This window comes from Elaeis guineensis, chromosome 4, assembly GCF_000442705.2.
Source record: "Elaeis guineensis isolate ETL-2024a chromosome 4, EG11, whole genome shotgun sequence".
In the NCBI taxonomy this organism is placed as follows: Eukaryota; Viridiplantae; Streptophyta; class Magnoliopsida; order Arecales; family Arecaceae; genus Elaeis; species Elaeis guineensis.
The window spans coordinates 18,424,083-18,447,755 of NC_025996.2; the positions used below are offsets into that span (position 1 = coordinate 18,424,083).

Here is a 23,673-nt window from a genome sequence, read left to right on the forward strand (position 1 = left end):
AGAAAGATGATGCCGTTGACGATGGAGAGGAAGGAAACGGTGGAGATCCAGACAGAGAGCTACTGGAGAACGACCAAGCGACTTGGGTCTGGGGAGGGGCAACGAAAGGGGAAGGGGCTCTAATCGAGATTGGTGCGGACATAGGGGCGGCTATTGGGCAGCAGGGGGTGGTGGAGGAAAACTGGGGGTGCCGAATCCGAAGGTCAAGGGGCCATTGCTGGTGATGGGGCCGGATGAGGGATAGGGTTGGGAGGTAAAGGGGGGATGGCATGGATGGAAGATGTTGGTGGAGGCAAGAAGAAAGCCAGACGAGAGGCAGGAGAGGAGAAAGGAGGGGCGGCAGCAGCACTGGGGACGGCAATGGACGATGAGGGGTAGCTGATATAGAGATTTTGGAGTGTGTCGGCGCCAGAGGAGGGGTTAGGGTTGGGGCTAGGGTTGGGGTTGAAGCCAGGATGGGGAGGCGAGGTGCCAGAGGGGAAGGGCTAGGAGGATGCCATAGCCAGCCTCGGGGTTTCTAGAGAGAGAGAGAGGGGAGGATGCAATCAGGATCTATGTTTGCCGAAAGAGAAGAAGAGAGTGCCTAAAGAAGATTTTAGACCGACTGGAGATGGCGGAGATCGAGGAAACATGGCAGGGAGGAGAGCGGGACTGGGATGAAGCTAGCATTCGTGAGGGGTCTGAAAGCTTCGAGAGGGGTCGGGAGAGGTTCGAAGTTTAAGAATGAGAGAAAGAAAAAAAAAACATCCACAGCTCGACACATGGCGCACCGAGAGAGCGCAGGGGTGCGCTTAATGTATAGAATAGATGTTGTCAATATATTGACACATGACTCTTGAAGTCCCCAAATCGATGAGGATCCAACCTCTAACTCATACAGTAAGACAAGTGTCTACAATACTTTTTTCATACCATATTAGTTTCTCATTGACATCAAATCACTTTCAAACTTTTTTTATGAAATTCTTTTTTTTTTTGCTTTTCGTCTTCTGAAATCATCTCTGCCAAAATGCCATTGTCTTTTTTTTTTTTATTTTGCTGGCATATGCTTATTTTTTTCATTGCTACCCTTTAATTAGGTTTTACCCTCTCTAAATCTGAAAAGTAACTAATAAATAAATATCTTGCTGCTGTCCAAGATAATTTCCTTCCAATATCCTTATCTAAGGAGAAGCGCAAGTGTGCCTATGGCCGGGGCCATCCATATAGTGTATAATGTTTATGGCATCTGATTGATCCGAAATATCTCGAGAACTAATTTATCAATGGGATTTATTATGGAGAGAGCTGATATACAAGCTGATGAAATCATCCAAAATTGATCAGAGAGATTGGGACGGCTTAGGACACTTGGGCCCTCTCTTTTGCTCCTTGAATGGTTTATATCACCTAGGAGCTCCAACACCCCGATTTCTTTAAAGTCAATTTCGATAGCTAGAGGAATGGGGGTGAGGCGGATCTAATTTTTTCATTAAAGATCTTAACTTCAAACTGATGACGGTTGGAGGATCAGTACGACAAAAATAATCATTAGCAATATTTTTAAAAATCACTATAAGTCAAAAAGAATACTACAAATATTTTTATCGATATTTTTGTGATATTTTTTTAGGTATTGTCTTAAAATGATGTTGGTAATTAATTATCAATATTTTTTAAAAAATATTGATCAAAATTCTTATTTTAACAATATATGTAAGTGCCCTTAAAGTTTCAATTTTGTTACATGTAAGTGTCTTTAATATTTTAATGCCAGCATTTTTACATACCGTTAAAATTATCAAAAAATAAAATACACTTTCTATAATTAAAAAAAGATTCAAACAAATGATCTCTTATTTAAATGGCAAGCTTTCAACTACTAAACTATAATTTATATTATTAATATATAAAAATAATTTATTTAATTAATTAAGATAATTTGTATTATTAAATAACTAATGCTAAGAATATATATATATATATATATATATTATATATATATATGTATATATGTATGTATGTATGTATGTATAATAACATATTTTATGAAATCGGTAATACTAAATTAAGCTCCATATAAAAATTAATAATTTAAGATTTTACAATAATTTTTGTAAAATTTCATAAATTATGATATTATTTATCGACATATTAATTAGATGTCATAATAGCAGTTTTGGTTTTCGGCACTTCAAGTTATATGCTGTAAAATACAAATTTGTAATAGCATTTATAATAAAGTATCATTAATAAAAAATATTTATTGAAAGATAGCATCATTTTTATCAAAATGCAGTAAAAAAAAGAATTAAATGACATATAATAAGAAATATCACAAGCAATTTGTCACAAAAAAATCATTTTTGTTGTACTGAATGTTAGATATTTAATGTTTTGATGCCTAGAGTAGAGCTAAGATTAATCTAGGCAGGGGTTATCCATGCGAGGCAAGTCCTATTAGCTTACCATCTACTCCTAAAGGATGATTCATACACCGTCACCAACTGGATCTAAGGTTAGCGGGGGACCAATGTGCTCATCTACTATTGCATGGTCTTTATGGTGCTTGGAGGGTGTGTCTCCACAGTCAGACATATTCAGAAGTTTGCTGTTATCTTTAGCCTGAGGATGAAGGCCCATGATAGATTGATGATCAGGTAGCTCCTAGGGATTTCAGAGCAATCTGGGTCGTTGATCTATCTCAGAGTTTCGATCACAGGGCATCGTTTACGGCAGATTGAGTGTAGACCCCTAGAGCAGTGGATTCAGGAGCATCTTTAGGGATGGCAGGCCACCACCTTTTCCTTCATAGGCAAGACGATCTTGGTAAGATTAGTGCTTAGCTCTATTTTGATTTATTTATTGGCCCACACGGTTGTCCCCGTTGCTTGTATCAGGGGGCTAGAGCAGTAGTTTCACAACTTTCTGTGGGGATCTGGCTGTGATCGTCATCGAATCCATTGACTGTCCTGGGAGGTGATATGTCAGCCCATGCGGGATGATGGCATGGGAATTTATTTCTTATTGATGAGGAAGGAGGTTCTGCTTGCCAGACATGCGGCCAGATTTCTGATCTAGCCAGATTACTTGTAGAGCATGGTGATGAGAGTTCGCTATGGTAGGTGGAGCCACAGGACTATCATCTAGCCTACCCGAGACTGTTCTTTCATCTGGTGTGAGATTTATGTTCGGAGGCCTAATGTCATGAATCAGATCTGGTGCTTGGTGGGTGATGGTCGTTCGGTGGGGGTGATCCAGGACACCTAGATTTCGAGCATTCTTTTATCTCGTCGGTCGACTCTTTTTAGCATCGAGGTGGAGGATCACATGAGGGTGTTTGACCTCATCACTATTGATACTTGCAGCTGGAGAGCATAGGAGATCACCCGATTTTTTGGATAGCTACTGGCGGAGAGGATCCTTACCATCTCGATTCCTGTACACCTTACACAAGATGTGAGGGTCTGGAGATATTCCTGCTGCTTGAGGGTTCCATTGAGGGACCTTTTTCAATTGTACAGCCCGATACCCTTTAGACGAATTGAGACTGTCTGGATTTGGAGAGTTGCCGCTCATCCGAGGGTTCATATTTTTCTCTGAAAACTTGCCCGGGACCGTCTCCCTACTCGGACATCTCTCAGGGAGAGGGGCATAGAGGTTCAACCAGTGTGTTCGATCTATGGCATAGAGGACGAGTCTGCGGAGCACACTGTCCTACGATGCCCTAGGGGGAGGAGCATTTGGAGATAGGCGGACAGTTCTTCGTGGGAGGCGAGTACTAATCCTTGGTTGATTTCTTTCCTTGGCTTGATCCGTCAGAGTGTGGTTGACCAGACGGCTATGGATGGTGGGCAGATGGTTTATATTGCTTAGCAGATTTGGCTGTCTCGAAACAGTCTTGTGTTTGATGGTGAGGTGATTCCTGCTCGTCGGATTCTTGAGAGAGAAGTCTGTTTAGTTCAAAAGTACTGTCACTTTGATGCTGTTACTCTATCCCGAGACACATATGAACTCTAGAGCTCCCTGGCTGCCTCGGCAACGATCCGAAAGGTTCTATCCATTTCTTGGGAGCCCTCATCTTCAAAGTTTGTCAAGGTGAACTTTGATAGTAGTATCCGAGCTGGAAGGGACGGTGCAAGCTTTGTCATCTGCGGTCCGGACGGCAGACTTTTGGTGGCTGGTGGATCTCATCTTTTTGAGTCTTCAGTTTCGATGGTAGAGCTTCATACAGCTTGGATGGATGTCACCTTTGCCAGGCAGCAGCTTCATGTGGAGAAGATTTTTCTAGAAGGTGACTCTGCTACTGTTATTTCTTAAATTCAAGAAGGCACCACGCAGTTCGAAATTCATCCACTCATTCGGGATGTTTGGCCTGTCCTTCGCCTAGCTGTTGCGGTGTGAATCTGGTATGTCTTTCGAAAAATGAATACTACAACAGATTGGATGGCAGTTTTTGTTACTAACCATTCCGATGACTGGCTATAGAAGCCTAGTGATGATTGCCCATAGATCATGCGAAATTTTATGTATCTTGACTTTTTAAACTACTCTCGCATCAGGTTGATGTAATCATCTATTTTATATATATATATAAAAGATGAATAATACTGTAGATTAGATGATCTCCTGATGCTTAAGAGGGGTTGTGTGTAGATTAGCTTCGTAACTTTTTTTTTTTTTTTCCGGGAGATATCCATTGAATGGAACCATCTGTCACATATTAACGGACTCGTTCTATCTTTTTTTTTTCTTTTTTCTTTTTTCTTTTTTTTTTGTATTAACAGACTCGTTTGGTAATTGGGTCCGGGAACACGTGCCCTGATGGTGTCTTCACTTGAACAATGGCAGACCCAGCTCTTGTCACGATACAGTTGACGCCAAGCAAGCGGGCAGCAGATCCAAGGGGAGCGGATCCGCCGAGCGAGGCGCACATTAAATTCTCCGGCTCAAATCCTTAGACCCGGAAATCTATCCCTCAAATCCCCTCTGAAAACTTAATTAATAAACAAAAAGCCAATGCACTCAAGCCATGCGTCCCCCTGGAGATCTCCTAGAACTGCGACTGCTGAATGCTGACTTTGGCGGCAGTAGATTCTCAGATCCAGACTTAGAGATCTGAGCACCCATTTGGCAGAAGAAAAAAAAAAGGGCGGGGGGGTAGGACTAAAGCGATAGCCTAAACTACAAAGTATTGGCCAACCAAATCAGAACACCCCGTTTTATATATATATATATATTAAAAATTAAAAATTTATATTTAACTTTTTATATTTTTTAAAAATAATATCCTTTCAAAGAAATTGATATACAGATACATCAACCATCAAAGTTTCTTACTAATCTAACATCATTTAAACAATTAGATAACATATTATACTATTCCAACAGAATAGAGTGCTATTTCTGCCCTCCCCTCGCTCACATTATCTACGAAAATTTTTTTAAAAATTATAAAATACTTATAAAATAATTTTATCTTCTAATATTTTTTAAATAAACATGCCTACTATGAGCATATTTATATCAAGTATCTTATATACTACAAAATTAATTTGAAAGAAAGAAAAAAAAATCATACTTCATATATTGTGTGGATTATAGGCTAGTAGATTCTAAGATCTAGACTTAGAAATCAGATAACCATATGGAAAAAGAAGTGAGGTAAAAGCACAGCGGCAATCTAAATTATTAAGTAATGACCTCGGTTAATACTATATTTGTAAATGTCCAAGTTGTCTAAAAGTCTGACGCCATACCATTTAGTATTACGAATGTCGTTTTGTTACAATAAAAACACGAGAACTTGCGGACACATGGCACGCCCGACCAAATAAATAGAGTAAACGCTTCCAACTTTCCAAATCAATTCAGTAAAACTATGTCGTTAAAAGTCTAAGCTGTCTAAAAGTCTGACTGACGCCATACCATTTAGTATTATGAATATCGTTTTGTTACAATAAAAACAGTAGAACTTGTGGACACATGGCACGCCCACCCAAATAAATCGATTAAACGCTCCCAACTTTCCAAATGAATTGAGTAAAACTATGAATGATGAGAGGAGGAAGTCTCCTTTCACTAATCTCCAGTTCAACGCTGCCAACTTTCCTAGCTATAAACTAATAGCTATCGCCGTCTAGACTTGTTATAATCAAATAAGTGCATTAAACGGCACGCCGGTCGACGGTATCCACTGCCTGCCGGCTATGAACCGCCCCACACTGAACTGCCTCACCAACGCCGGCCGCGAGATCACGTGGTACCCCAGCCACCTCACTCGCCCCGACAGCGTCGACCCCGGCCCGGTGTTCCCGAACTCGGCATAGTACAGTGTATTCAATGCAAAATTGCCGTTGAACGGCAGCCACCCGGCTGGATCGATGATGCTATCGATGGAGTTCCGGAGGTACACAGTCCTCGAGTATTGCTGCCATGGCCGGCCGAGGTATGAGCTGACCGTTCCGCGCACCGCCAGGAGTTCGGCCGCCGGGCTGATGGTGGAGGAGTGGATCACGATGCCGGTGTTTTGGTTCGGGTCGGTCCGGCCCTGTGCAGTGATCACGTTTGCCTCGCCCTGCCGTGGCCTTCTGGCGAAAATGTTGCAGTTCTGGAGCACCACCGCCGCGTTGCCGAAGATGAAGTCGACGGTGCCGTAGATGTCGCATTCTCGGTAGAATTGCCTCTGAGTGAAGACACAGAGAGTGTCTTGGTATCCTTCGATGCTGCATCGATAAAATACCGATCGATCGGATCCTGATAACAGCGCCACTGCTTGAGATCCTGGACCGAATGTGTTGCGAAATGTGATGTCTCTAGCTATAAATCCATCGCCAAACACACCTACATATTATGCAATGGTCAGTCATGACGGCGCTGAAGCTACTGCTAAAGTTAGGAAGGAACGAAAGGTTCAAATCTTACTGAAAGTTGCGGAGCTAAAGGTGGTGAAGCCTGAAGCCACGCTCCGGCTCCCGGTAATTATTGTCTTCCCCTTGCCATCGCCGACCATGGTGAGATCACTCAGACTGCTCAGTACCTGTAAGTGCTCATTATACACTCCCGCCTTCACTTGAATCACTATCCTGCCCCCGCTCGTTGTGCTAGACCGCAACGCCGTAGCGGCATCAAGAGCCCCTTGGATAGTCCGGAAGTTGCCGGAGCCGTCTTGTGCCACGATGAAATTGGGCCGAGATGAAAGTTGTAGTAGCTTCCGGTTGGCGGTCGTTGTGAAGCTCGGGGCGTCGAGGGTGGCGGTGCTTTTGGTGGTGGCATTGGGCTGGTTGATGGCGAGGCAGTTGCTGATGAGGTCGGAGAGGTTGTAGTGCATGACTGGGTGGATGATCTCTGTGGAGGCGCCCAGGTCAGAGAAGCCCTTGCGGCAGGTCTCGAGGTTTGTGAGGCTGGCACTGAGCCAGGTCTGGGAGTCGAGGGCGGTGAAGGTGGACTTGGGGTGGTGGAGGGTGCGGTTGAGCTGGAGGACGGTGTTGCCGTAGAGCTTCCAGCAGTCGACCCAGGCCTTCTTCTCGGGCTTCGTGCCGCACCGACGTCCGAGGCTGCCGAGGTGGCTCACGGCGCGGGCGGTGAGGTCGTAGGTGACCTGGAGGTGGAGCTTGAAGAATTGGTCTTCGTCCTTGGGTTGTTCTGGGGGTTTGGGGTAGGCCAGATAGTAGCGGCAGGCCCCTGGGTGGGGAGTGTTGTGGCACCACCATTCGACGGGTTTGAAGTCGGGGGAGGAGAGGGAAAGAGATGGGAGAGAGAAAATGAGAGTGAGTAATGGTAGGAATGATCGGATGAGATGCATGGTTGATGATGAGGGAGTGGGACGAGGCATATGAGAAGGAGAGGATATATGGAGGCTTGGGGTTTGCGGGCTTTATAAAGTAGACGATGTCAGTCTTTATATTGCGTGGGAAAGAGGCAGATAGTGTTTTGAATCAGGGAAAGGATTGCTGAGAGGAAGAATTTGATTTGATTATTATACACTTGTACGTAGGGGTGCAATAGTGGTTGGTCAACTTGCACCGAAAATGAGACGGAGCCTAGGGGATGGACTCAATGAGTCAGGTTGTGATCCGCTATCAACGGTCAGGCAGGGGTCGAATGATTATTTTAAGCTCGATCAAGTAGTTGACATTTGAATGAAATTTCAGCATAACTTCTCGATCTAATCCAACTCCAATGTGAAAGCTAAAAGTCTAGTATCCTTCCTTATTTTTGGCGAGGTCAGAGATTTAATGAATCATGATGCACTGCACCGCGTATTTTGAGGTTCATGTTATACATTTATATTCATTTTCAATTAAATAATTATTTATATATATATCAATATATATGCGTCATCAATTTTATTGCATCATTTGTCAAATATAGATATTAAGATCCACCATGCCCCTCAATTCTCCTATTCATTTCTTCCATTGAGACATAATCAAACTGCATGGGTCTATACATAGGGCACCAAAATTAGCACAAACATGTCGAAATAGACATAAGCACTTGGAAAAAATTACAATCTATATCACATGCATCAATGACGGTACATTACATCAATCATTTTATCTCTTTTCTATGGATCTCATTTATCATATGTTTGCACAGTCATGTTATGTTGGTGCACGTGATATGTATCTTGTTGAGATGGATAGCTTTGTTTCGAACCCTCTTCAGCCTTCATCCTTGCAGGTTAAGCTCGTACGACGTACTAACGGCACCGTTGACGCTGCTCTTATAATATGCGGACGAGTCTTGAGGCTGCAGGAGCCTTGTCCGCGGTGCATGCACAGCTGGTCTTCCAACGATGCGGTTTTTCCCGCGAAGTGAAACGGAAGGCAAGCTGGCCGCCGAACAACGTGGTTCGGAAGTCAGACAGAAGAAACGGCCCGCCAATGAAAGGCGTGACCTGCTGGCAGCTTCATCGATGCCATCGAACGCGAGTTGGTACAGAAGCAAGACTTCGCTAAGCATGCATGGTTAGGTATGGATAAATTTTGATTTATCCCCAAAGAAAATAAATTGATGAAGTTATTAGCCTCGGGAACAGTGTCCCAGTGTGGACGGCTCACATGGTGTATTGTCTACGCAGCCAACACGAGGTAACTCTAAGCAATGACCAGAACCATTTGCACAATTCCCCCTTATCTTTCTTCAATCTCCAGCTAACAATGACAGCTTGGCCGGTTTAGTTGCTGTTAAGCAAAAGAAAAAAAAAGAAAAAAAGCAAAGAATGACAAACTGTAAAAAAGAATTATGGATTAATAAACAAAGCATATTTCTAGCTTGGACAATGCCCTAGGTGATTGGTTTAAGTGTACACTAAAAGTTTCCTAGGCCTACGTAATATTTGGCTTGGCAATTCAGCAAAACGATCTTTATATATTACAAAAAAAATTCTATAAGTTACACTAATCTTCTTGTAGTATGACACATTTTGTCCATGCAAATAAGTACCCCTTGGCTCTTTTCTGGTTTTCACCAAATTGAGGATCACAAATTCATATAAAACTACTCCACAAATTCATATAAAACTACTCCCCCGTGACTATGGGTAAATATTGTTAGACATGAATTTTTTGAAAACCAGGATGGGAGAAACCCTAGCTGAAATGAGGGTGACATATGAGTAAGAATTGTTAAATGATTTTTTATGTAACTTGATCAAGGCTTCGTCCTCAATAATTATTAGATATAGATCAAAACTTTGCTCTGTGACTCGTCAATTTAGGTTTTAGATGTCTATATGACCGGCAGGGGGGATTAATTTGTCATTTTAAACAATAAAGACACCGATTCCTGTAGTAGATGAATCATATTTATGAAGTAATTTAGTAGTATATATGTATATATTGGGAAATTCTACAGGGTATATGTTGAGAAATTCTATAAGGTGCACTAGATTGCATTCTGAACTTGCATTGACAAATTGTATGATGTACTCTCTTAGCATCTTAAACTTTAAATAATTATTTTTTTCATGAATTGTATGATATGCTTGCGCTGTACTGTCCAATTGTATGATATGCTTGAGTTGTCCAATTGTATGTTATGCCCTTTTATTTGTTGACTTTTTACTTACCTTTAGACCCAACTAAGTTTAAAAACCTATAATTTCTCGGTATGAATGGTATTTTTTGTCCAACATAATAGAAAAATTTTCTCAATGAAATATTATTAATTTCAATAGTGTTCATCAACCATTTGATCTCAAAAGCCTATGCTATTATGGAATGGGAAAAAATATGTATGTGATTCAGCATTACAAAATTAATGATTACTATGAGATCTGTCTTCTAAATTAATTTACAAGCCTTGACAAGTAATCTCTCAAAAGAACAATCATTATTTTATGGGGATTATTGGAGACATATAGGGTCATTTAAGAGGATTCCCAATCACATATTTAAATTTGCACTTTGAGAATTGAATGTCCAAAAGGTAGATTGGCCATATTGGCACTCGAGCATCAGGAATATGAGGGCTCGGGAAAGTAGTAGAATGTTAACTATATATGTTCACGATGTGATCTAGATCCTCCAATGGGAGGACACTCAAACTAAGAGACCATTGATGTTATCTTTCAAGCCTTTGCATGAGAGGGAGGGAGGTAGAGCAACATGCAAGGAATATGCAAGTTTCAGAACGATGATTTACAGGGAGGTTGTTTCACCTACCATGGATTGTTTTACATGTATACATATCTATATATGCACACACTATAAATACATATAAATAATAAAATTAACAAACAAGAGAACATTAGGCAATTAAACTTGAGAATCATACAATAGTTGAGAAATCTTTGTTGTAACAAACAAATGCACCTTAAAGGTTTCATTCAGCATATTTTCTTCAATGATATCACAAATATTTGATTGACTTGGGCTAACAAGTTCGTTTTCCTTGTCATTTAAAATTATCTTATATAATGAGGAGAAGACCTCTTGCATGGGGGTGTTCCACTTTATTTTCCATATGGCCAAGTTTTGGTGAATGGAGATTTGCAAAGCCTCCAAAATATTTCTGACAAATTTTCTATTCAGTAGTTATGTCGCAGCTGGAGTAGCTTGAAGGTTCAAATTAACCCTTCCTCTATGGATCCAATAATGAAACAATATCATTAAATAAGTAGAATAACTTTTATGCTTATCTGAAAATTTTTCAAGCCAAATACCTAATATCTTAGTCCTACATGCTCCATGTTGGTTAATGTATATTTAGTTGGCCTCCATATAAGAAGCATTTCATATATGATACACATTCTAGATTTCAATTAACCATTTTGATGGCTAGAGTTGGGCGAGAGTCACGACAGTTTGAGTGAGTCAGAATTATGCATCTTTAGGTGAATGTATCAAGGTGCAGCTCTAATATGGTGCGATTATGGATGATCTAGAGTTAGAATGATGTTGTTAGTTTAATTATATGGCTGCTTTTATAGGTTTAATAATACAACTGTACTACAACATATAATGGGAAGTCCAAATCTTCTTTCATGATTTTTTTTTGATTTTATATTTACAAACATGTGTACTTTCCATCTTGCCATTAGAAATTTTTTAGCCCTCATAGTCATGGAAGGTATGCTTCTCCTTCATTTACCCTACAACGAAGAACGAACTTATGTGCGGACATATTTCACAAATATAGGAATATCGATAGTGGAGTGGACATATGGGGAGGAATAAAAGCATGGTGATCTTAATTTTTTTATCCAACAATGAAATAGCGTTATTAAAAAAAGTAGAATATCTTTTATGCTTATCTGGAAATTTATATAGACAAGTACTTAATATCTTAGTTCTATGTTCCATTTCTGTTGTCTGATGCATGGTTGGTTAGCATAAATACAAGAAGCATACAGCATTTCTAAATGTAGAAATGATATATCCTCTAAATTTCAATGAGCCATTTTTGATGGCTAAAGTTGGGCTAGAATCATCATGTTTGGGTGAGTCAAAATCATGCGCCTTTAAGCCTTAAAATGTACCAAGGTGCAGCCTAATCTAATGTAGTTTTACCATTCTATGGATGATCTAGAGTTAGAATGATGTTGTTGGTTTGGTCGTGCAGTTGATTTTGTAGGTGTCATGCAACCATACAACATATGATGGGATGTCTAAATCATTTTTTCCTTTTTTTTTTTTAATTTTATAGTTAGACATTTCTTGAGAAGCCATGCCAATTGGATCAAATTAGATTGAATTATTTTGATTATAATATACTGCAAGCAAATTGCAGAGGGTGGAACCGAACACCCAAAGTTTCTCTTGATAATATTGTGCTGGCTTGGCTTCTTGTTATTTGATCAGCCCCAGTGGATTGCATCGATCCCCTATGCCATGTCAACAAGATGAACTTTTTTTTAACGATGACCTGCACATTCATAGCATCATCCTTGCTACAACATTGTTGCTACCCTTCTCTCTAAAAAAAAAAAAAAATGTTGCTACCCTGTGTGTCTTTATTTTATGTCAATAGAACAGAGGTCCGTATTGTAGCTTAATGCTCACCATTGCAAGACGGGAGGATGCACTTGTGAGAAATAGTGAGTTGATAATCATTTTTATTTATTAAAAATGAAAGGAAAATAAAGAAAAATAAGGAAAATAAAAAAAGTTGAAACAGAAAAAAGAAATAGAATGAATGAATGAAGTGTCATCTCTAACGCCTTTCTCTTGCAGGTTTTATATATACGTACTAATGTTCACTTCCTATTCCTACAATTCTTCCAGCTGGAATATTTTGGATGGTTTTCTTAGCCTCAAACTTCTTGCTATACTTACTTCCATTATAGAGATACAGGCTCACAAGGCATTCAACTATTTCGGCACCGGGCTATTCCTTTCTCGAATTGATGGAGTAGATCTTCTGCCTTCACTTATAAGCTTCAATACACATAGGGTTCAAACAAGGCCGGCTCTGGGCAGGTCAAACTGAGCGACCGCCCCAGGCCCCAGGCTTAAACCTTGTATTGATATTCCAATAGGGTGCAAGGATGGCTTTCTACAATATTATAACAAGAAAATAATTAAATAAGTTAATGATAGATTTTATACACTGCTTAACGAATATATCTATAAAAAATTATTGCACGTAGATTAATTTTCAACGATAATTAATATTTAAAGTATGTTAATTTTTAATAGAGAATGTCTCATTTTTTCATTTAGCCCTAAGTCTAAAAATGTCAGGACCGGCCCTGGTTCCAAAGCATCATTTTCCTTGCATGGCTTCTATTTGGTATCGATCTTACAGTGTCTTCATGCCGAGCCTATTAAAGAGGCTCTTGTTTCAAGATCTTCTACACGGGCTACTTCATTTCACATGGTTTTTTTGTAATATGCTGTTGTGCTTATCAGTGAAGTTCTCTTATTAGAGCTCTTTTCTAAAATAATTTAAAAAAAAAATTTAAATACCAAAATATATCAAAACGAAACTTATTTATCAAACTAATGCAAAAGGAAAAAACGTCATTTTGAATGGCATTTTTTCCCCTTCCACGTCACCCCCCTTTTCCACGGTGTCGTCGTCCCAAAAAAAAAAAAAAAAAAAAGGAAGAAACGCCATTTGGAATGGCGTCTTTAAAAACGCCATTTTGAATGGCGTCTTTAAAAACGCCATTTTTAATGGCGTTTTTAAAAACGCCATTAAAAATGGTGTTTTCAAATTTTTCCACAAAAAAAAAGGGAAAAAATCGTGAAAAAATGAGAAAATTAGTTTTTTAAAATTTGAAATTAATTAATAAATTATAATTATAATTTTGATTGAAATTAAAAATATAAAGATTTGAATTTGTAATTCATTAAAAAAATTAATTTAGAATTTTTATTAAAAATATTTTTTAAAAGATGTCAAAAAAAATCTTAAGAAATAAAAAAAAATTATCATAGAAAATAAAAAAAAGAGAAAGAAATATGAAAGAAATAAAAATATGAAATTTAATTGAAAAACATCATTCAAAAATTATAAATTTAAAAATTTAAAAAAAAATTATAATGTAAAAATTAAAAAAAATAAAAATTTAAAGATTAATTGAAATTAAAATATTATTTCAAATTACTTTCTCAAATTAAAAATAATTAATTTAAAAAAGATTCAAAAAAAATTGAAAAATAGACTAAAAATTTTTATAAAAATATAAAGAATTGAAAAAAAAATAGAAATTATAATTGTAATTGAATAACAAACTTTATAATTTTTAATTTTAAGAAATAAGAATTATAAATGTAAATGAAATTAAAATTATATTTTAAATAACTAAATTAATTTAAATATAAATTTTTAAAAAATATTATAAATAAAACCAAAAAAATACGTAATAGAATATCAAAAAGATAAAAATGAAAAAAACTAAAATTAAAATTTAAAATTATAAAAATTATAAATTAGATTAGAAAAAATATATCATAAAAGAAAAAAATTAAATTAAATTAATTATAATTTCTTTTTTAGGGTATTTTATAAATGTGACTTAAAAAAATTAAATTTGAATTAAATTTTGATAAAAAAGAAATACATTAAAAAGTTTAAAAGAATGAGGAAAAGTTAAAAAGTTAAAAAGTGAAAATTTTTAAAAAGTCACAAAAAATAAAGATTATAAATTAAAAATTAAAAAAAATTAAAGTTTAATTGAAATAAAAATATTTTTTTAATGTAATTTATAAAATTAAAATTTATTTAATTAAAAAAATTTTCAAATAAAATTTAAAAATATCTTAAAAAATTTCATAAAAAGATAAAGAATTGAAAAAAATAGAAATTGTAATTGTAATTGAAGAACAAAGTTTATAATTTTTAATTTTAAGAAATAAGAATTAAAATTGTAATTGAAATTTAAAATAATATTTTAAATAACTAAATTAATTTAAACATTATTATTTAAAAAATATTTTAAATAAAGAAAAAAAAATGGGAGGAAAATTTAAAATTTAATTTGAATTAAATTTTGATCAAAAAATAAATACAGTGTAAAGTTAAAAAATGAGGAAAAATATGGAAAAAAAATTTTGTAAATTGAACTTTAGAAAAAATAATATTTTTTTAATTAAAGAAAAAGAATACGTAATAGAATACTAAAAAAAAAATGAAAGAAAACTGAAATTATAATTTCAAATGATAACTATTTTAAAATAAATAAAAAAAGTATCATAAAAAAAATAATAAAATAATAATAAAATAGGAATTGTAATTATTAATTTAAAGAAATTTAATATTAATTTAAATTAAAAATTATCATTTAAATTATTATTTTCTTTATTTAATTTAATTTATTTATTAAAAGATTATAAATACATAATTAAAAAAATTAAAAAAAAAAAAAGGAGAAAACGCCATAGGGAATGGCATTTTCCACTCCCCATACCCTTTTTCCCCTCTTCTTCCTTCTCCCCTCCTTCTCCCTTCTCCCTCTTCTCCTTCTCCCTTCTCTCTTCTCCTTCTCGATCTTTTTTAAGGTATTTTATAAATGTGACTTAAAAAAATTAAATTTGAATTAATTTTTGATAAAAAAAGAAATACATTAAAAAGTTAAAAAATGATGAAAAGTTAAAAAGTTAAAATTTTTAAAAAGTCATAAAAAATAAGAATTCTAAATTTAAATTTTTTAAAAAATAAAATTTTAAAGATTAAGTGAAATAAAAATATTTTTTAAAATTAATTTTTCAAATTAAAATTAATTTAATTAAAAAATATTTTAAATAAAATATAAAAATCGCCTAAAAAAATTTCATAAAAAGATAAAGAATTGAAAAAAAATAAAAATTCTAATTGTAATTGAAGAACAAAGTTTATAATTTTTAATTTTAAGAAATAAGAATTAAAATTATAATTGAAATTAAAAATAATATTTTAAATAACTAAATTAATTTAAATATTAATATTTAAAAAATATTTTAAATGAAGAAAAAAATACGTAATAGAATGTCAAAAAAATAAAAGTGGAAGAAAATTAAAAATAAAAATTATAATTATAAAAATTATAAAAAAAATATTTCATAAAATAATAAAATGTAATTAAATTAATTACAATTTGTTTTTTCGGATATTTTATAAATGTGACTTAAAAATTTTTAATTTGAATTAAATTTTGATCAAAAAATAAATACATTAAAAAGTTAAAAAATGAAGAAAAAAAATCATAATTTTATCAGATATGATTCTGAAGTCTCAAAAGCAAGAACAAAAGATGTGTAATCTATTAGAGACAATTTCAATATTTTTGGAAGCGTATTTTCTAAGAAAAATAGATTTATATTTTTTAGTCGACCCCATTAATCGACTCATGGCTAAAAGAGTTTAACGGCACGCAAAATTTTTGGCTGCCACACTCTGTGAGTCGACCTCTTGACTTTCTTTCTGGTAATTTTTATTTTTTAAATTTTTTAAAAAGAAGGAAAGAGAGGAAGAGGGAGAGAGAGGAGGCAGCTCACCGCCGTGCTGTAGGAGAGACGCCGGAGAAGGGAGAAGAGGGAGAAAGGAGAAGAGGGAGAAGGAGAGAAGAAGGGAGGAAAGGAGAAAACGCCGTTCCCTTCGGCATTTTTTTATTCTTTTTCTTTTTTTAAATTTTTTTTAAATTTTTTTCATAATTTGTTTCATAATTCCGGTGGCCAAGGAGAAGGGAGAGAGAGAGGAAGAGAGAGAGAGAGGAAAAGAGAGAGGAGGGGGCAGGGGGCCGGGGGCCAAGGATGGGATGCGGGACCCGCCGCCGGGGTGCGCGGCCCGCCGCCGGCCGTCTGTGGCCGGCGGCCAAGGAGAAGGGAGAGAGAGAGGAAGAGAGAGAGGAGGGGGCAGCGGCCCGCCGTCGGGACGCGCGGCCCGCCGCCGGCCACAGACGGCCGGCGGCCAAGGAGAAGGGAGAGAGAGAGGAAGAGAGAGAGGAGGGGCCGGGGCCACCGCCGGGACGCGCGGCCCAGACGGCCGGCGGCCAAGGAGAAGAGAGGGAGAGAGGAAGAGAGAGAGAGAGAGGAGGGGGCCGGGGGCCACCGCCGGGATGCGCGGCCCACCACCGACCGGCGCGGCCCGCCGCCGGCCGACTGTGGGCGGCGGCCAAGGAGAAAGGAGAGAGAGAGGAAGAGAGAGAGAGAGGAAGAGAGAGAGGAGGGGGCCGGGGGCCACCGCCGGGACGCGGGACCCGCCGCCAGGACGCCGGACCCACCGTCGGGACGCGGGGCCCGCCGCCGGCCGTCTGTGGCCGGCGGCCAAGGAGAAGGAAGAGAGAGAGAGGAAGAGAGAGAGGAGGGGCCGGGGGCCACCGCCGGGATGCGGGACCCGCCGCCGGGACGCGCGGCCCGCCGCCGGGACGCGCGGCCCGCCGCCGGGACGCGCGGCCCGCCGCCGGCCGTCTGTGGCCGGCGGCCAAGGAGAAGGGAGAGAGAGAGAGGAGGGGGCCGGGGGCCACCGCCGGGACGCGGGACCCACCATCGGGATGCGGGACCCGCCGCCGGGACGCGCGGCCCGCCGCCGGCAGTCTGTGGCCGGCGGCAAAGAAGAAGGGAGAGAGAGAGAGGAAGAGAGAGAGAGAGGAAGAGAGAGGAGGGGGCCGGGGACCACCGCCGGGATGCGGGACCCGCCGCCGGCGGTCTGTGGCCGGCGGCCACGGAGAAGGGAGAGAGAGAGGAAGAGAGAGAGAGAGAGGAAGAGAGAGAGGAGGGGGCCGGGGGCCACCGCCGGGACGCGGGACTCGCCGCCGGGATGCGCGGCCCGCCGCCGGGACGCGCGGCCCGCCACCTCATTTTTTAACTTTACACTGTATTTATTTTTTGATCAAAATTTAATTCAAATTAAATTTTAAATTTTCCTCCCATTTTTTTTCTTTATTTAAAATATTTTTTAAATAATAATGTTTAAATTAATTTAGTTTTTTAAAATATTATTTAAAATTTCAATTACAATTTTAATTCTTATTTCTTAAAATTAAAAATTATAAACTTTGTTCTTCAATTACAATTACAATTTCTATTTTTTTTCAATTCTTTATCTTTTTATGAAATTTTTTTAAGATATTTTTAAATTTTATTTGAAAATTTTTTTAATTAAATAAATTTTAATTTTATAAATTACATTTAAAAAATATTTTTATTTCAATTAAACTTAATTTTTTTTTTAATTTTTAATTTATAATCCTTATTTTTTGTGACTTTTTAAAAATTTTCACTTTTTAATTTTTTAACTTTTCCTCATTCTTTTAAACTTTTTAATGTATTTCTTTTTTTATCAAAATTTAATTCAAATTTAATTTTTTTAAGTCACATTTATAAAATATCCTAAAAAAGAAATTGTAATTAATTTAATTTAATTTTATTCTTTTATGATATATTTTTTCTAATCTAATTTATAATTTTTATAATTTTAAATTTTAATTTTAGTTTTTTTCATTTTTATCTTTTTGATATTCTATTACGTATTTTTTTTCTTTTATTTATAATATTTTTTAAAAAATTATATTTAAATTAATTTACTTATTTAAAATATAATTTTTAATTTCATTTACAATTATAATTCTTATTTCTTAAAATTAAAAATTATAAAATTTGTTATTCAATTACAATTATAATTTCTATTTTTTTTCAATTCTTTATATTTTTATAAAAATTTTTTAGCCTATTTTTCAAATTTTTTTGAATCTTTTTTAAATTTATTATTTTTAATTTGAGAAAGTAATTTGAAATAATATTTTAATTTCAATTAATCTTTAAAATTTTATTTGTTTTAATTTTTACATTATAATTTTTTTTTAAAATTTTAAAATTTATAATTTTTTTAAAAATTTTTAGGACAAGTATTTCGAATGATGTTTTTCAATTAAATTTTAAATTTTTATTTCTTTCATATTTCTTTCTCTTTTTTTTATTTTCTATGATAATTTTTTTTTTATTTCTTAAGATTTTTTTGACATCTTTTAAAAAATATTTTTAATAAAAATTCTAAATTAATTTTTTTAATGAATTACAAATTCAAATCTTTATATTTTTAATTTCAATCAAAATTATAATTTTAATTTATTAATTAATTTCAAATTTTAAAAAACCAATTTTCTCATTTTTTCATGATTTTTTCTCCTTTTTTTTAGTGAAAAATTTGAAAACGCCATTCAAAATGGCGTTTTTAAAGACGCCATTCAAAATGGCGTTTTTAAAGACGCCATTTCAAATGGCGTTTCTTCTTTTTTTTTTTTTTTTTTTTTGGGACGATGACACCGTGGAAAAGGGGGGTGACGTGGAAGGAGAAAAAACGCCATTCAAAATGGCGTTTTTCCCTTTTGCATTAGTTGGATAAATAAATTTGTTTTGATATATTTTGGTATTTAAGTTTTTTTTTGGAATTATTTTGGAAAAGAGCTCCTCTTATTATCCTCACTTTGATAGATATTCATATCAAGTTCCGATATGTGGCTTAATGATACTGGATGGGTTGCTCCACAATATATGGCACTCGTTTACTTTGTTTATGTTGTGGAGTTCTCTTTTGACCATCTATTATTTAATGCCAGCCGATCGCCTTGCTTACTACCCCTTCATATAGCAATCTTATCCTTGCCTGGGAGTCAAGCAGATTGCTTTTGTTTCTTTGGATACAAAAGTTAATGGCTTAAAAGGTTGCTCTGCATTTGCTCTCACATATAGCATTCTAACTCTAGCGCCCTACTTCATTCAAACTTCTCAATGCTGTTTTTTATTTTGCTCTATGCTATAGTTATGGTATCAAATTTTGAGATCTTAATGTCTGTAACTTGGCCCTATTCTATTTGTGGGCTGCAAGCCTGTTTTACTGAAATATAGTATGTATCCCTGACTTTTCAACTATATTAATGAGCAGCGCTCATTTACCAAAAAAATTATTTTTATGTATTTAGTTTATCTGATAAATATGCTTGTTTGGTTGTGCTTCATAACTCTGCCCAAAATTTATACTAGAAATATCATCATTTGAATTAGAATTCAAGATTCTTATAGGGAGGGGTTCTTTTTTTTTCCCCCCGCTTGAATAGTGTTTTGGTACCCTGGCATGTACCTAGACCGGGTTATTTGTGGAGAAATAAGATGGGCATCAAATCTCAATAATCAATATTGTTCCTTATTTAATCAACAATAAAATTAAACCTAATTTTAGGGTTTTGATAACAGCTGTCTTCCTACCTTCTTTTTCTCTCGCATCATGATTCTTCCATCTCTTCCTCCAGCTTGACCCCATACCTCCTCTCCTCTGCGTGGCTGAGAGGGAGAATACGGCAAACCTCCTTGGATTCTCCCTTTTGATAATCCCTCCCACCACCTCTTCATCATCCAGAAAACCACCTCTTCTACCTGTTTAAAACCTTCCCCTGTCTTTAACTCTAGAAAAGGGGGATAAACCGTTCCATTTTATTGAACCCAAGAAGAACGGGCAAAACCATTCCATTTACGTGTTGATGAAGTACGCTAAATCTTCCCTCAATTCTTATGCGGGATGTGCAAAAGTGGAAGTGATCACACAAGCGTCCTTTAGTGGAGGCATTATAGTAGTCTAGATTCAGCGTAACTGGAATAAGATATGCTAATTATGTTTCGATGAGCAATGAATTTCATGCTGATGGGCATCTGCAGGAGTGGATCACCTATTTCTTTGCTTTATTCCAATTTTTGTGGCTGAATCCGAGCCAAATTTTATAAATCTCAGATGACTCTAAACTTTCTATGAAGACGTTCAGTTAGTAAGAAGCACTTTCTTTATCTTACTGTGAGGATTCTAAATAACATCATATCTTTAGAGAGAAGACTGGAAAAACTTCTTATTAGTACTCACTGAGGGAGCACATAAAGCAGCAGAACATGAAGGAATCTACAATGACATTTTAGATCAGTGTTGTTTTCAAAATTTTAGGAAGGTTTTGCAAGAAATTGTATCAACTCAATCAATAACTAATGTATTGCTACTCATCAGATGTATGTCAGCTCTCGGTATATTTAGAATGCTACGATTCTGGCAAAGCTCCTGTCTTGCGCGTGTAAAGCAAACCAAACTTATGAAAAATTAATTGTAGATTATAAGGTGAATGTCTTAGCTACCACCTATATATGATGACGCGCCGCACACAACTGGATGATCGATAACCATTCTTTAGCCATCAAAATCTTAGGAAGAATTCTTGGTAGCATATTGAAAAAGAAAAAGGCAAATGTCTACTTAAAAAATAAACTCATGAAATAAATATTAGATAAATGGTGGAATTCATACACGCGATAAGAAAGAACGGATGCAACATAATAAACAGGATTGTTAAGAGTTGACTCCAGGAAAACTTAAATTTATTTAGCAACGGCACAATAACAAGTGAAAAGATATATACTGCATGAGGTTTGCGACATAAGTGATTCATCCTGGGTGATTTCATCCGATTTCCTACTAAGATGTCTTTTGTTTTTGAGTCTCCCTATGGTCTGCTGTTCCCTGATTTCTTGATTTCTTGATGCATCTGGTGGCAATCCTTCTTTCGCTGCCGTCTGTTGAATTTTCGGAAGAGACAATGATGAAGAGCTTCTCTCTCCTTTTGAGGCTACTCTCAAGATGGAGCTTCCTCTGCTAAGTCCTTTTGGCTCCCCTCAAAACTTGATCTCCTGGTCTTCTTGGGATATGTGGTTTCTTCTCTCTCTTCTGAATTATTATTTTAATGGGGGCTTTCTTGATTGGCATGATATGATTGTTTTGATGGATCCCTTCATATGTCTTCTGGCTTTTATTTTCTTACTTTCTTTCATCATACAGAGGATATTCTTTGGTGGAAGCTAAATTTACTTCCCTAATTTTGAAGGATCCATTTTTTATATATTCTTTATTGTACATTTATTTTGAATCAAATTTGGTGGCTGTGTGTAAATGCACAGAGTTCTCCTAGGTTTGTTAAAAAAAAAAAAATCACATACTAGATTTTCATATCATTGTAATGTACTAAAGTCTTCACCAGACTTTACCAAATTTTGCTCTTTCAAAAGAATTACATACTAGACATAAATATGTTGAGATTTATTGTACCATATCTACTAAAATTAGATTATTATACTGACAAACAATAAAATTATTATTCTGTTAATAAAGTATTAGTTAAGCTAGCAAGCAACTCCTATCCCAACCAAGAATTGATCTAGTTAATCTTTACTTCCATAAAGCCAAAATACAAGGACAAGCAAGGCATCCGCAAACCATATAAAAAATATCTAATCATTACAAGGATGAGTGGAGAAAAAAAAGACATAAAAATCATTTATATTTTATTTTTATTTATGGAGATTTTAAATTCTTAGTAAATTTATCTTTTATCAATATTTTAAACTTTATGAGTAAGATTATCTTGATTTCTTCATAGTAAAAAGATGTTTTATTTTTTCTTGCTAGCCATCTCACTGAGTATCCCAATAGATATCATCCATCACTCCCTTTTTATTTTTTTTATTTTTTCTTTATTTTCTTTTTTGTTTCATTTTTTTTCCTTTTCTCACTTTCTTTTCCTTTTACTTCCTTCCACTCTTTCTTTCCCTTTTCTTTTTTTCCTCTTTTATCTCTTTCTTTTTTTTATTTTTCTTTTCTTTCTTTCATTTTATTCTTATTCTTTCCTTTCTTTCTATTTGTCTTCCTTTCCTTTCTTCTCCCTTTCTTCCACCTTTTTTTATTTTTTCATTCTTCTTTCTTTACTTTTTTTCACCCTTTTTTGGCACCATCTTTTTATTCTTCCTTACTTTTCTTCTTTATTCTTTTTTTTTGAAAAAAATTTGAGTTGGCAAATTCAAACCAATGACTTTTTCCTCTTTATTCTCCTTTCTCTACGTGGATAGTGTTGGAGTTTTGCCTCTATTTTAGTCATATTTTCTTAAAAAAACAAGACAGGATTAGGAATCTCTTTCCTTTTTTTATTTTTTCTTTCTTTCTTTCATTTTATTCTTATTCCTTTCCTTTCTTTCTATTTGTCTTCCTTTCCTTTTTTCTCCCTTTCTTCCACTTTTTTTTTTTTTCATTCTTCTTTCTTTACTTTTTTTTCACCCTTTTTTGGCACCATCTTTTTATTCTTCCTTACTTTTCTTCTTTATTCTTTTTTTTTGAAAAAAATTTGAGTTGGCAAATTCAAACCAATGACTTCTTTCCTCTTTATTCTATTTTCTCTACGTGGATAGTGTTGGAGTTTTGCCTCTATTTTAGTCATATTTTCTTAAAAAAACAAGACAGGATTAGGAATCTCTTTCCTTTTTTTATTTTTCTTTTCTTTCTTTCATTTTATTCTTATTTCTTTCTTTCTTTCTATTTGTCTTCCTTTCCTTTCTTCTCACTTTCTTCCACCTTTTTTTATTTTTTCATTCTTCTTTCTTTACTTTTTTTTCACGCTTTTTTGGCACCATCTTTTTATTCTTCTTCACTTTTCTTCTTTATTCTTTTTTTTTTTGAAAAAAATTGAGTTGGCAAATTCAAACCAATGACTTCTTTCCTCTTTATTCTCCTTTCTCTACATGGATAGTGTTGGAGTTTTGCCTCTATTTTAGTCATATTTTCTTACAAAAAACAAGACAGGATTAGGAATCACTATAGAAAGGGTATCTACAAATTTACCCTACCTATATCCAAACCCATTTAAAAGCTTACTATCCAAACCCATCCTAAATCTGATTACGAAATTATCTAAAACAACAAATCCAAATTCATTCCATTAAAAAATGAAAAACTCATGAGTACCTA

General features: G+C 35.6%; 1 protein-coding gene across 1 annotated transcript; it reads right to left on the reverse strand.

The window, feature by feature from the left end:
• Positions 1-5,866: 5,866 nt before the first annotated feature.
• On the reverse strand, positions 5,867-7,894 carry LOC105043598 (pectinesterase 2-like). The gene is made up of 2 exons (XM_010921181.4): positions 6,904-7,894; positions 5,867-6,822 (listed from the first exon to the last, which is right to left on the reverse strand). The coding sequence occupies exons 1-2, from the start codon at positions 7,811-7,813 to the stop codon at positions 6,134-6,136; spliced, it is 1,599 nt and encodes a 532-aa protein (XP_010919483.2). The 5' UTR covers positions 7,814-7,894; the 3' UTR covers positions 5,867-6,133.
• Positions 7,895-23,673: the final 15,779 nt, after the last annotated feature.